At 34.0% G+C, this 14,563-nt stretch overlaps 1 protein-coding gene across 9 annotated transcripts in view; it reads right to left on the reverse strand.

Annotated features, from left to right (window-relative positions):
• The window catches only part of Svil (Supervillin), a 224,932-nt gene that overhangs the window by 147,567 nt on the left and 62,802 nt on the right, over positions 1-14,563 (reverse strand). For 2 of the 9 annotated variants that reach the window (XM_073091496.1, XM_073091495.1), the window contains exon 1: positions 11,645-11,833. The exons of the other annotated variants lie outside the window; for them this stretch is intronic. In XM_073091496.1, coding sequence (XP_072947597.1) covers positions 11,645-11,732 — 88 coding nt within the window. In that variant the 5' untranslated portion in view covers positions 11,733-11,833. Of the gene's footprint in view, positions 1-11,644; positions 11,834-14,563 lie in introns of those variants that run through there. 9 annotated transcript variants of the gene reach the window in all.

A 14,563-nucleotide genomic window follows, 5' to 3' on the forward strand; every position in this document is an offset into this window, starting at 1 on the left:
ATCATCAGAGCGTACTAATGTTAAGGTAGGAAAGTACCGCAACAAAACACCCTTTCATAAGAAAAAAAGAAAATTAAAATTGGTTAAGAAATACTCGACTTATTCAAGTTTATATGAAATCGGGTTTTTCCAATTTTCCGGGAAAACTGGCGGAAATTTTCAAATTTCCTCGAAATGGGACCCCCTGTGAAACTAGCCGCATACAATGGTGTATGAATCATGTCGATCGGTCGCGGCATCGCGAAAAAATCGCCGAACAAACATAAAAAAAAAAAAAAAAAAAAAAAAAAAAAATATATACGGTCGAATTGAGTAACCTCCTCCTTTTTCGAAGTCGGTTAAAAACTGAAATTTGTCTCTTTGTTACTTTGTTTGAGTATCATGCAAAAATATTAATGCGATTTAGACCATAGGTACGAGTACTTTGTCCCTATATCAGATTGAAAATTATTTTCTACTTTTTAGTTGATTTTATCATAAAAGCGTGTTTTTTAGTTTTTTAAACTATAATTATTTATTAATTTTTAGTATTTGTTGTTATAGCGACCACCATTATGCATCGTTTGTAAAAAAATCAAGTGGCTATCTATTACCATTTAAGAGATAAAGCCCAATGACACACGAACAGACCGCAGAGGGTTTCGTTTTAACCTTTGAGTACGGAATCCTAAAAATCATTCTACAAGAGGGCATTATAGATATGTTTCAGAACATTTGAGTTATAGGGAAATAACATTATTATTTTCTAAACTTTAGTTTAATCACGCTATAACAGTTACGCCTATTGAAACTAAAAATCAATAATTATTTGCAATCTAAAGTTGCGATGAACTTTGCTGAAGGTGCTTAAAATCTCGCCTCGAAAATAGTTAATCCTGAGGATGTTGATAAGGACAATGGTACAAAATTATTAAAATCGTGTATTGTCATCGGTTTTTGATAATTCTTTAGAATTTGGAATTAAACTAAACGTTCAAGGTGGATATAAATCGGGCTCAAAGATTCCGTTACTGTTACGTACGTACATACATACATACATACAAACGTACAACCGTGCGAACAACGTAATAAAAGCGTGTTAAAAAAGGCACGAGTGCTTAAATTTTTTGTTGTTTCTATAATAGTATAATAAATCCCACTTACTAAAAATGTAGTGTACATATGAATATTTTATAGTAAGTTCATGCCTAACGGAACTCGTGCGGGAAGTAAGTTCCAATTTGCGTAACAGAATAATGATGGCATCTAAATTTATCAACCGGAGCATCTTCAAGCGTTCATAGTGTATTTTCAGATTTGATCAGAAAGGAGGAATGTTATTGTGTTGCATGTCTTTCCATTTCATTTGACTTATTTTCTTTTGCCTAAGTACTCACACGTAGGACGTGTTTCACATTTGTTCCACGTTTGGTCGCAAAATATGACATCTATACGTACATAAATGAATCTAAATGTTTGGAAGGATTTCGAAATAAATTAATCAATTTACTTGCCACTTATACGTTAACTGAACACTAAATCGACTTAAATGAATGTTTGTATCTTATAATCTTAGATACTACTATATCTAGGATGTTTCACTGTATTTGCCAGACTAACCTTCATGTACAAGTAAGTGTTAAGTGTTTAATACTTATTTAAATTTTAAACCAGGTAGCCCGTTGCATCTTTTACATAATAATACAACAATTACTACAAGAAGGCTGTAACAATTTACTTGTACACAAATCTCAGCGGTAAGTCGTGATATTTGCATTGCTAACGGTGTGCGGGGTCGCCGACCGGCCGCGAAGGCCATCGCGATGGGAGTGACGTCATCTATGTAGACGCAATAGGAAAATTGCGAACGTGATTTCTTGCGGCTTACCGCTGCTGCCCGCGGCTGCGATTTGCCCAGATACCCGACGATGCGATTGTCGCATAATTTTCCTCCTACATGTATCGATTGGACTGCAATCCCTTATTGCTAGGAACGGGTATATTCCTTCAACCGGGGAAGGCCTGGAACACGACTCCGTGTAGCTTCAATGCAGATTAGTAGAGTGTATTTATTTATAGTCTTATATTATATAAGATTTTCTATCAAATCCCTATTTTGACCTCATGGTGCTAAGATTACAATAGATGCAACTAAACTATAATACAAAGGATTCTTAAATAAGGTTTCGCTAAACTTGCTTTATGCTTTAGCTTTTTTATAAATCCTTTTCTTCATATGTGGGCCAGAGATCCACAATCGACCACAGTTTTTGTTATGTAGAATAACGAAATCGGAAATCTATGGGAAAGCAATTTTCATAGCATAAAGCGTCGAGCATATTTCGAGTGTCATTAATTACCTTTTTTTCGAGGTAATTGAAAACGTTTTTAACATTTAGTCGGCGTTAATTAAATCTTACATTGTTCGTTAAATTGGCTATTTTCAAGGAACATTATTTCAAAAGTAAAAAATTCGCTACGAACAAGGTGTTAATTTCCAATCAGACGATCGTGAAAACTTGGTAAGTTACACAAACAACCCCATTTTATTGAACTACTTTAGTATAAATTTTAACTTCGCAAAAGTAATAGAAGAAGCTACAAAAATTTAGATGAATATATGAAGTCCGAATATCGGTCTCTACATGAAACTATTCTAATATGACTGCCATAAAAGTAAATTAATTCCCTTCCTTTCCTTTGGAATTCCCTTCCTAAATCTATCCGTCTATCTAGTTCCTTGCATATTTTTAAGAACCAAGTCAAGGCTCATTACTTGCAGCTTTGACTTGGTTTCCTTCTCCCTTTTATCCCTTCTTCCACATAACATATTTCCTTCGTACGTAACTTCGTTTGTTCTTACCTCTGTTACGCCATTTACTCAGGACATGTCTGTTATGTATCTATGTATATACTTTGTTTCTGTACGTGTACACCCTACCTTCTCACGATTTCATATCTCTTAAACTCCATCCCAGAGGTTGTCTGGAAGAAATCGCTTCTAAGCGATAAGGCCGCCTTTTGTATACTATCTTATTTATTGTCTTATATGTATCCTTAAATGTGGTGTACAAATAAAGTGTATTTGTTGTTGTTGTTGTTGTTGTTAATTTTATTAGAACTTGTAAAAGTATTGTATGCAATATCAATTTATATTACGTGCATCCATAAAAGTCCAAGACATTTTTTATGCTATATCGATTTTGGCTTACATTTGAACTATTGACTATCGTATCTCGATTACAAAAAGAACTGCGTAAGAACTCTAAACTTCAAAGAATTTTGATGAGAAAAGAAGATAGATACTTGTAATATGTCGTTGCAATAGATTGTTTTTTTATTGTATCATTAGGGCAATGTTGTCTTTTTTACGTGGGGTTTCCATGGGTTCCGCTCAGCCGCGAGAGCGAGAGGATATGCCAGGTTTCTACCGGCTAAAACCCTGTGGTGTTCCTCTGGACGCCCTTTGTCGGGGCTACGGGTAGTTAGTAGTACTCCAGAATGGAGCCGAAGCTACCCCATTGTAGCCTAGAAAACTACTAATTACAATTTTCTTCTACTAAACTCGACTTAATATTCTTCGAAAAACAAAACCATCGTAAAAACATTTTGTAATAAAAGTAATTTATCGTCTAATAACTATAAACTGTATTATGTTTTAAATTATCCTTAATTTTAACGATTGAAAAATCGCATCAGTAGGGAACATTCGTATTCTATAGCAGCTAAAACATTCACAGTCTAGACATTTTGAAACTTGCACAGTATATTATTATCAGACTCTTTGAGCCAGACGCTTTAAAACTCTCTTGCTAAAAACTACAGTCGTATGTACTATTAAGATTAAATAACAAGATATTCTATATTTTTACGATGCGCGACTATGAAAGAATAACATTACTTGAGTAAACGTGTGTTTCAAATATTTACTTTTGAAGATGGAATTATTTTATTTTTGCTCGCGTCTACGTCTGTTCTGTAAGTATTTTTTTTATTTAATTTTCATTCTTATGCGTTAATCTGTAGGTAGATACCCCAGGTATCTAAGGGTAATGCACCTACTACATATACACATTAATACACACACGCGCTATAAAAATCAGTGTAAACAATATTTTACATAACAAGTTTTCATATTTGAGTCATAGTAAAAAAGACAAGATTAGAAATTGATGGTTATGTTGAAATCACACACAGATAAGTTTTATTTGTATAGTTAACTGGCTATCGGCAACATAGAAAGCATGGATGTAATTTAACGCGGAATAGAAATAGGTTAATGTGAGGCGCGAAGTCAAATGTTTAGTGCTATACATCTTTGCAACACCAAAAAAAACTAATTAACATTCCGGTCTAAAAAGATGTACAAATATTTATGGCGCCAATGACCTGAGTTGTCCCAAATAATTAAAAGTAAAAAAGCCAAAAATTATGCTTTAGAAGGCAGAGGCAGAGTGTCAATCATTCCTGACGCATCAATTAAAAAAAGATAGGATGAAATTCACAGAAAAAATGTGTTAAATGTGTTCCGTTCTCTTCTCTGTTTCTTAAACGACGCATTCTCGCTCGCTACTCGTATTCGTTGGTTTATGATAGATGGGGAATTATTTGTTTTAAATTTAATAACAAATATGAAAATAAAATTGATAAACACTTACCACTTGTGAACCCAGAACCCAGAACATGAAATGATTTTTTACTGTAGCAACATCATTTCTGAATTTTGCCGAATCCGAATACGCCTACGTGAAGTTACTAACAGATAAACCAATAACATCTAAGCAACGCCCAAATCTTTACCCATTACATAAAATCTAATTCGCACGTAGTTTCTACACCAAGATTTCGCCTGGAACTTCTATTTGAGTACATTCGAGCGCATAATTTTTGCAACACCCCCGAGACACTCGCCGAGTCGCGTCGCGGCACATTTGCATAGACGATATGCCACTCGAAAATAACGAGGTTATTCGCATATGAAAATCCTTTGCCGGTGAGACATAATCACTTTGTACTTAATTTTTAAATAAGTATATATTGATTAATTATGATTAATTAAATAAGTATATACAACGTGTCTTACCGTATACAGTAAATTTAGTCATGTCGTGTACGTGTATCGTGTATACTTACGTTATGTAAGTGTATTAGATGTAAAATTTCAACAAAGTACACAAAAGTATTTAATATTTTATAGGAAACTTCACTTCAGTATTTTACGCCACGATCGTAAAAGCAAGCGACTGCAAACTGCATAATTGAGGACGTCCGTTTCGGCGCAGCTGTGGGCAATATGATACTCTTCTCTATTGAATTGCCACTAACAGAGTAATGAAACACAGTCTAGGTTTAAAATTAGTGGTTGTTGTGTAATAAATGTTAAAGTACTTTAACAGAACGTAAGAAAGAAAGTAGGGAAAAATATGTTCCTACCACGTTTCTTGCTTTCCAACTTTGTCATGCAAAGTAAAAAAAAAACAAACCAATATAATATAATATTGGTTTGAATAATCTTAAAAAAAAACAAACCAATATAATATAATATTGGTTTGAATAATCTTTGTGTAGTCCATAGAAGAGGTCTTAAAATATAAATTTTAGACAAGCAAATGGAGTACCTACTTCAGCAGACACACTTTAACACGTAATTTCAATTTGTTCATTTTACAGCTTTTACACCACAAATGTAAATTAGAATGTATTAAATATTTTAATGTTCTTGTGGTAACTAAAAGCCTCCGATATTTAAATGAATGTTCTTTCTTAATTTTGTACTGAATGAGAGCAACACGTTTCAATTAAGAAAACGTAATACAAAATGGGCACATTCACTAAAAATTCAACACTCGCCTCATTTTAATATAAGTTTTAAAAAATACTTGCTACAGAAATTAAGTTTAAAACATTTTAGCAATATTAGTTTCACCTCTGCAACACTAACAAAACGTATCCAGTTTGAAAGAACCTTTTAAAAGACCTTGTCCGTTTAGTTCTGGCTATAGGAAGAAAATATTTATATCATTTAGTGTCCGCTTGCAGATCCGCAGTAATCCGGGAGATTAAAGTATGCAATTCGTAATGCTGCCCACTGCAACCAGGTCACCTAGTTCCGACTGAGAAGGCTACAAAGATCGTATGAAACTTGGGGAAAAATATCTCAATAAGGAAAAGTTATTATCGTTGAACCATAACTAGCTCAGTGCTCTTCTTAAAAATGGATTTAGACACCGTTTACTACCGCACTGGTTGGTAGATGTCAAGCGTCTTCGATTTGAAAACATCATTGGTGCGGGTTATTTTATGAATTTATGATATTTTCCTGCACCCTACATGGAAGTCGCAATTGACTCTGACAACATTCATCTGACATATTCGCAAAAGTTTAGCTACTCGTATATTTCAGATGAAAAGCAAGGAAAATATTTATTAAACTGTCACAGGATATTTTTATATAAACCAAGTTTCCCCTCTGGAAAAGTAGGTTACGATATTGCTCTTCATACTTTAACCCTTCGTTTATTCAAATCTTAGGTACTCTCATAAACGCAAATTGCTAACGTTTTGACTACTCTGTATAGTTACTTTGTTTTATGATAACACTAGTTTTTCCCCGCGGCTTCGCCCGCGTTTAAAAGAAAATAATATGACATACTAACATACATAAAACTGAAAATTCGTACTTTCATTGGAACGACAATGGCGCCATCTGGCGAAAATTGGTCGTACCAATCTTCGTGAACTCATGGACAACAACTTTGCTAAAGATCATCACTTGATCAAATGCATAGTTTACGATTCAATCCTTACTAATATCGATTAAAATAATCGATTTTTTTGGTCCAAAAAATCGATTCTCCGATTAATCGATTTTAGATCGCCAGCCTTAGTTCCCGTGGGATTTCCGCGATAAAAACTATCCTATGTCCCTTCTCGGGTCTCAGACTATCTTTGTACAAAATTTCATTAAAATCGGTTCAGTGGTTTAGGCGTGAATAAGAGTCAACCAGACAGATAGACAGAGTTACTTTCGAAATTATAATATTAGAAAGGAAGTAAGGATTAAGCTCTAAGAATAAAGTATGTGTATTTAGAGGTATTTGTGAGAATTCTACCACAACCCATGTACAAGAATCTATTTACTATGTGTGTAAGAATCTGAGGGATTAAACGATGCACATCGTAATCCGCATCTGTTTATAGCTTCAACCGGGTCACCTACATCTGACGAGTGGAGACGCTAGAAACGATTACACAGAACAATGGAAAGGACAAAAAGAGGATTAGATTTTTTTATTTGAAATGATATACCTACACATGGTACAAAAATTTTGGATCTAAACTATAGCGGAAAGTAATGAATATGAAAATTATAGAAAACTAGTTTCTGCCCGCGGCTTCGCCCGCGTTTAAAAGAAAATAATATAACACACTAACATACATAAAACTGAAAATTCGTACTTCAACTTTGCTAAAGATCATCACTTGATCAAATACGTAGTTTACCTTAGATTCTCTGATTAATCGATCTTAGATCGCCATCCCTAGATCCCGTGGGATTTCCGGGATAAAAACTATCCTATGTCCTTTCTCGGGTCACAGACTATCTTTGTACAAAATTTCATTAAAATCGGTTCAGTGGTTTGGGCGTCAAGAAGAGACAACCAGACAGATAGACAGACAGACAGAGTTACTTTCGGATTTATAATATTAGTAAGGATAAAATTTTACCAACGTATCTCGTTACGTTCATTTAAAAATTGAACTGTAGCTACTGCCACTATAACGACACTCTTTGAAAGCCAGGCATATTATTATGTTTAAATGAAAACAAGTTACATACATCGTCCCAGCGCTCATTCACAAACGTGCTTACATTGTAAAATGTCACTTGCAGCTTAGAAATCGCGCACGTGTATCATGTATTCCCGTGTAACTACAAAGTGTACAATTTAGTTTTTACTAGTTTTTTGCCCGCGGCTTCGCCCGCGTTTAAAAGAAAATAATCTGACATACTAACAAAACAAAACTGAAAATTCGTACGTTCATTGGAATGACAGTGGCGCCATCTGGCGAAAATTGGTCGTATCACCTCTCAAACCTTCGTGGGCTCATAGACAACAACTTTGCAAAAGATCATCTGCATCACTATCCACTTGATTAAATGCATAGTTTACGATTCAATCCTTACTAATATCGATTAAAATATCGAAATATCGATATTTTTGGTCCAAAACATCGATTCTCCGATCAATCGATCTTAAATCGCCATCCCTAGTTCCCATGGGATTTCTGAGATAAAAATTATCCTATGTCCTTTCTCGGGTCTCAGACTATCTTTGTACACAATTTCATTAAAATCGGTTCAGTGGTTTAGGCGTAAAGTAGAGACAACCAGACAGACAGACAAAGTTACTTTTTGATTTATAATATTAGTAAGGAGTAAGGATTACAATGGTTTAACTGTACCAGATTACGATCACAAATATTTTAACCCAGACTCGAAGGAATATGCTATTAAGAACAGATGATGAATTAAGAATAGAGTTAAAATACGATTTTTTATGGAATGAAACGAGAAAGAGCACTCAGAATAAGTACTCGTACTATACAGTCTGGGCTTGGAAGTTCTCACAATTTGTTACATGGATAGATTTAGAGAAATATAAAAGATGTGTGTGCCTTTAATTTCATATCACTTTAATTACACGATAAAAAATCTCAAAAGCTCATTAACGCCGAATTAACTGAATCGATTGTCACGTAAATAAATATGTATAATAAGACTTCATAGGGAGTAAAATTTAGGTTACGTTTATCTCAGGTTTATAGAACAAGATGAAAGAGAAGGTAAGCGTGGACGAAGCTATAATCTGAAGCTCGGAAATAAATTTAATAATACCTACTAAGCTCAGAGAACATGCTATATTACGGTCTTATTTTGCGGCTTAATGAAAACCGGCACGATATTACTGGTTGATTAAATATTAACAGGATTTGCAGTTACCAAGAAACAAAAAAATTATAAAGTAAAAGTTATATTTATTAATGAACAGATAAATATATTATATAAAAGTAATTAATATGAATTATTATATAACAATGCTTGAATTAATGTGTAGGTACTGTATCATCGAGTCCACTTCCCTGTAAATCGTGTCGCGATAAATCACGCACGGCTCGATTTACGTGATACATTTGAATATCCGATCAGCACACGTGTGTATGTTAGAGCCGAATCGTAGAAATTGACATATCATGAAATTACCAGACATTTTACAAAATAAGTATTAGGTATCATTTAACATTTCAAACTTTTCGTATTTTCGTATTAAATAAAGGTAACGTAGTATGAACTTAAGTACATAATTGTAAAGGGTATGACCACTTCGCTAATGGCAAAATATTAAGAATAGTAGAAAACATGCGTTCCTGGCATATGCCAGGAACGCATGTTTTCTATGCGTACCGTAGTTTGTCCACTGGTAGTGAAACAAAAAAAACCTCAGCAATTTTCCAAAACAGTTCTTAGCGCATTCGTTATAATTCGCTTAGATTGGACGACGACATTCCTATTTTAATGCATTGCATTGCACGAACGGACGTGACCCATTTAATGGACAAACGACCGCTATAAACAATGCATCCGATCCTAAAAACGACTACAGAAAAAAATACGAAGAAGATCCAGATTGGCGCGTCAATCGTAAAATTGATATTGTAAAGTTTAATCTATGAAGAATTTATTTTGAGAGTATTTTTTAAACAATGAATAAATATATTGTTTTGTTAGTCGCGTCTACCCAGTAGGAATTAGTAATACTAATTTGTATAACAAATTGAGTCGGATAAGTCTGGGAACTAAATACGTGGAATAACCAGTAGACGTTAGATGGCAAAAAAAAAACGTCAGTGAAAGAAAGCCAATCAAAACAATCAAAGAATTTTTATTTTATCGTTTCGGTCGACCATTTTGTACGCGGAAGTATAAATACCGAATGAATAAACATCACATTAACCCACTTGGCGAATAGTGAACTACACAGTTGCGCAAAATAACTGAGTTCAGTTAAAATGCATTTTATAGGTGGCTCAGACAAGAAGGCTTACTGACTCCTAAATCCTCTACATATCCTGATCTACTTTAGCTAGGTAGCTGTCGCTATTTTGGCCGCATGGCTTCCTTACGGGTCTGTTTTGTTTCGTTTTGTTATTGTGTACAGCCACGTGGTTCTAAACTAGCCACAGCCTAGTGGATCTTTTAAATTTCATCCGAAACAACAAATAACTTCAAGTTAAAAAGTTTATATAACATATACATTATTATAAGATTGATGTAGCAAACGAGCATGATGGTAAGTAGCTACGGCCCCCCAATGTATCTGTAATGAACCTCAGATATGATTAAGATCCTATCTGAGGTTGCCAACAGATGCGTTGCTGGAACGCCTTGAAACATTCAACACAGTAGCACTTAACAGTAACGTTATAAAGCAGAAATAGGGGTGACGGTAGTGTCTCAGTTGTAGAACCACAAAGGGTGCTACCACCTTCAAAATTCTTACACAAATGTAAAATACAACATACAGGAGATAGTTATTAATCGCAAATCGTTAATCGCTCAAAAGCTAACTACGCACATATGCACTACAAATTATACAGACGACACAGGCTAAATTCGATATTGACGCAGCATTGCCATTCGTTACTAATGACAAACTGACAAATTGACAGATGTGTCAATACCGCGCGCGATGCCTACACAACACAACTAGACGATGAAATATTCCAACAAATTAAATTTTATTATTTTGTTTCCTTTAGCTTCAATTAATGCATTGCCTAGGATTATATCAACAATATTTTCCATAAAATACAAGATATAACCTGACGATTAGTACCTATCCAAGATATTTTTATATGTCAACAGTAATGAGTCTTGCAAGTTCAAGGAAAAGGTCAACGAAACACCGAATACAAAGTTACCTTAGATCTAACTTGTTCTATACTTGTAATACCAGTTCACTGTGATATGAATACTCCTCAAGTGTAATAAACCGCAAACCCAGCCCACCGACTCCACTGCCAATGAAATGCCTAGAGAGTATCTTTTGAAAGAAGATATATAAGTGTTAGTTGACGGCTGGCTTAACGCAGTTGTTACCATACCGGTTTACCACACGGATGGTTCCGGGTTCGACCCCAAGCGGACAGATATATATATAATAGTTTGTTAAAGGCTTACATGATTGTGTACGTAGGTACTTGGCTTTGTCGATGGCACTGACACTATACATTTGTAGAAAAAAATTGCGCGATTTAATGGATTTTCAAAGAAATCGTATTTCACATATTGTATTGTGTTGTACGTGTATCTATTATACTGAATGCACTTTGAATATTGAAACAGTTGTGAAAACTTTATACCACCACATCGATTATATTGCCACGTATGACATACATTTAATATTGATCGTATATTTTTATAAGTTGACAGAGGAATAAAAAACCTACTCCATATATGTATGAACAAACTTAAGTTTAACTTTTAATTCACAAGGCAAAAGTACTATAAATTATAAAAAGTGTGTTTAGGTCAATCTTTCAGAAAACAAATTTTATATTCCTGTATATATTTTATTTTGTGAAAATGACAAAAGCCACTCACCAATTTGATAGTAACATCGGCATATCAACAATAGAAACACAATCCAAGAAATCACTATCGGTCCGTCTTGCACCACGAACATTTCCATTTCTCCAGCAGACACCAGTTATTTACACAGATTGCAACTTGGACTGCCACGCGACAGACGCAATAAACAGCTAGTAATAAAAATCGCTAAAAGTTTACTAGTATACAGAAAAACGTAAAACACAGGAAGAAAGGAGTAGTTGCTTCTTTGTTTTCACTATACTGAATGTATACAAAAAGCATGTGGGTAGTGCGGGTCGGTGTCTTCGGCTGACACTAAAGATATGCGAACGCCGACGACCGCTTGGCCGCTTGGCACAAGACCTGATGCCGACGTCCAATCGTTCGTCGAAAAAGTCGTTTAATTAACCCCGCACCGAGGAAACTGAAAAAAGAAATTTCTATCACTTTTTTCAAACTTCTGAACCGCAGAACTGAACTTTATGTTACTGTCCGTATGTATTTAACCGTCGATGTATTCAATTCAAGCAGTATTACGACTAAACTTAATTTTAGTCGGCTGATTGAGATCGACGAATTTTAGCCACTCAATAAATCACATATCCGGAATGCGAAATAAAACAAAAAAATGTTCGTTTCCCGCCCTCTGCTCGGGAGATCCCGATAGAATCATTGATGAGATAAACGCGCGCAACGAACCCGCGCTCTCGACTGACCTGCGCCCGCGCACGCGACCGTTCAACATGTGTCGACGGCACAATACACTCGTAAAATGATAACTAAAATAAAACACGCCTCCCAAGGAGTCAAGTAAACAAAAACTAACTTCTCGGATATAAAATCAACCCTACGATTAAAGTAATATTGAAGTTTGAATGCGTGTCAATGAACGAACTGGCGCGTAAAATGAACGGGAGCGAAATGTACATGACCTGCAAAATACGCAAGGGAAGAAATTCCAAACTATCATTAACGTTTCTCTTCTTGCGGCTTGTACGAAACACAACTACCGCAATAATTTCATATCTTTGTCAAGTTTCAAGACCATTACTGAGCGCTGATGTTAATAATTTGACTTAGTTGATATTACGTTGATTTAATACTAGTAACAAGACTCAAATTACTGGCTCAATTTTGCTGCCAAAGTGCCCAGTGAAATAAATATGCACAATATCGTTGCGCAATCTTTATTTCTGCAAATACTATATCGATGTGGGTACTTTGAGATTGATTAAAATTGAATATGTTCAAGACACTTCTACCTTTATGAATTCATATCGATATATTTAGGATTTTAGATAAGAAGTGCTATAAGAAATAAACACTTTAGTAATAAATTTTGACATGAGACATGTAGCCTATTCGAAATGTATTTCGTAAATTGAAAGACTGAAAAAACTTTCGATAAATATTTCGATGATTAAACAAGAATTTCGTAGCTAAACATTTCTTTATTAAAATTGACTTTGAACAGTCACAGATGATATTCAAAATTCTGAATGGCATGTCTCCGAAGTTTCCAACAGTTCGAGTTCGCATTTTAAGAGTTGCGTGCCTCGGATTACAGGTGCTTATTTGATCACAAACGGTATGAAGTGATCAACTATTCTACACTTATTATTTTGTACATATTTATGTTCAAAATAATAATAAAAGGACATAATACAATGTTAATTTATTGAACTTCATTAAATTCAAGTCCATAAAGTTACAGTATAATACACTATTTGCGCTGCTTTTTATGTGTGAATATGTTTTTTATGTGTGTATATATGAAGTGTGTGTGATATGAGAATAGATATGAGAATAGATTTAAAGCTCCATAATTTAAACATATCATTAACATACTTTGATGATGACACCTGACTAAAGCCAAATATTTATTTGTAAGTAGGGAAGGCATACAAAATATAATCTTAATGTAAGCTATTATTATCTGAATGGCTATTGTTGACGGAACGTATATGGCTTGAACAAGTTTGACAGATGGCATCAATGTATTGTAAGTTCACTCATGATTCATATGATTCGATACATACTACAAAAGATACGATACTCCGTAAATCATTTAGTAGGTGAAGTAGCAATATTTGGGATATGTGCTCACTAAATATTAAAATGCATTATGCATGGAGAAACGCATGTATATAAACAGGCATATTGAATTGCATTCATTTCCGAATGTTTTTGAAACAAGAAGACATATTCGCATATTACGTGACAATTTTTTTTATTACGATAAATTCAGTGAATGTCATGAGAACATTAACCTCTGCAAAATATGAATTTAAATAAATCGCTTTAGTCCTTATTCTTCTAGAATTTATTAAAAAGTGTTATAATATTTCTTTGAAATTGTTGTTTCAATAAAGCTTTAAAGTATTGAACGTTTTTGATTACAAAACTTCTATTGTGGTTTTCGTTATGGGGCAAGTTTTCAAACAATAGAAGTTTTCAAACGAAATTGATACATATATTTAGTCTTTGTAAGAAAACTTAATACATCAAATATCATAAAATACCACGAAAAAAAATTTAAGATAAAAATATAACCTAAATTAATATTTCACCGCATATAAAACCACGAGGTGCAGGCTGAACTATATGTAAAGGATGTTTATTACTTTCAGTCTAGGACGTAAGCAAACATCATAACAAAAGTGAATATATTTTATACTCAAAGTGACATAAATTTGGACACCAGTCAACACTAATAAACGTTTGTGTATCAAAATCTTTTTTTTTTTCAAAACTCTGATAAATAAAGGTAGATAAATATTATCGTTAAATATTTATTTTGTGAAAAACACACCACTCCGATAACGTGTATGACATATTAAATAGTTTTATTTCTGTATTAGGTTTTGGATTAAGACTATAAATATATCTACTATGTTAGGTAATAGTATACTTTTTCTTTCTTTCTAGTTT

This window comes from Epargyreus clarus, unplaced genomic scaffold, assembly GCF_041222505.1.
Source record: "Epargyreus clarus isolate Ecla_fem2 unplaced genomic scaffold, WU_Ecla_fem_2.2 ptg000034l, whole genome shotgun sequence".
Classification (NCBI taxonomy): domain Eukaryota; kingdom Metazoa; phylum Arthropoda; class Insecta; order Lepidoptera; family Hesperiidae; genus Epargyreus; species Epargyreus clarus.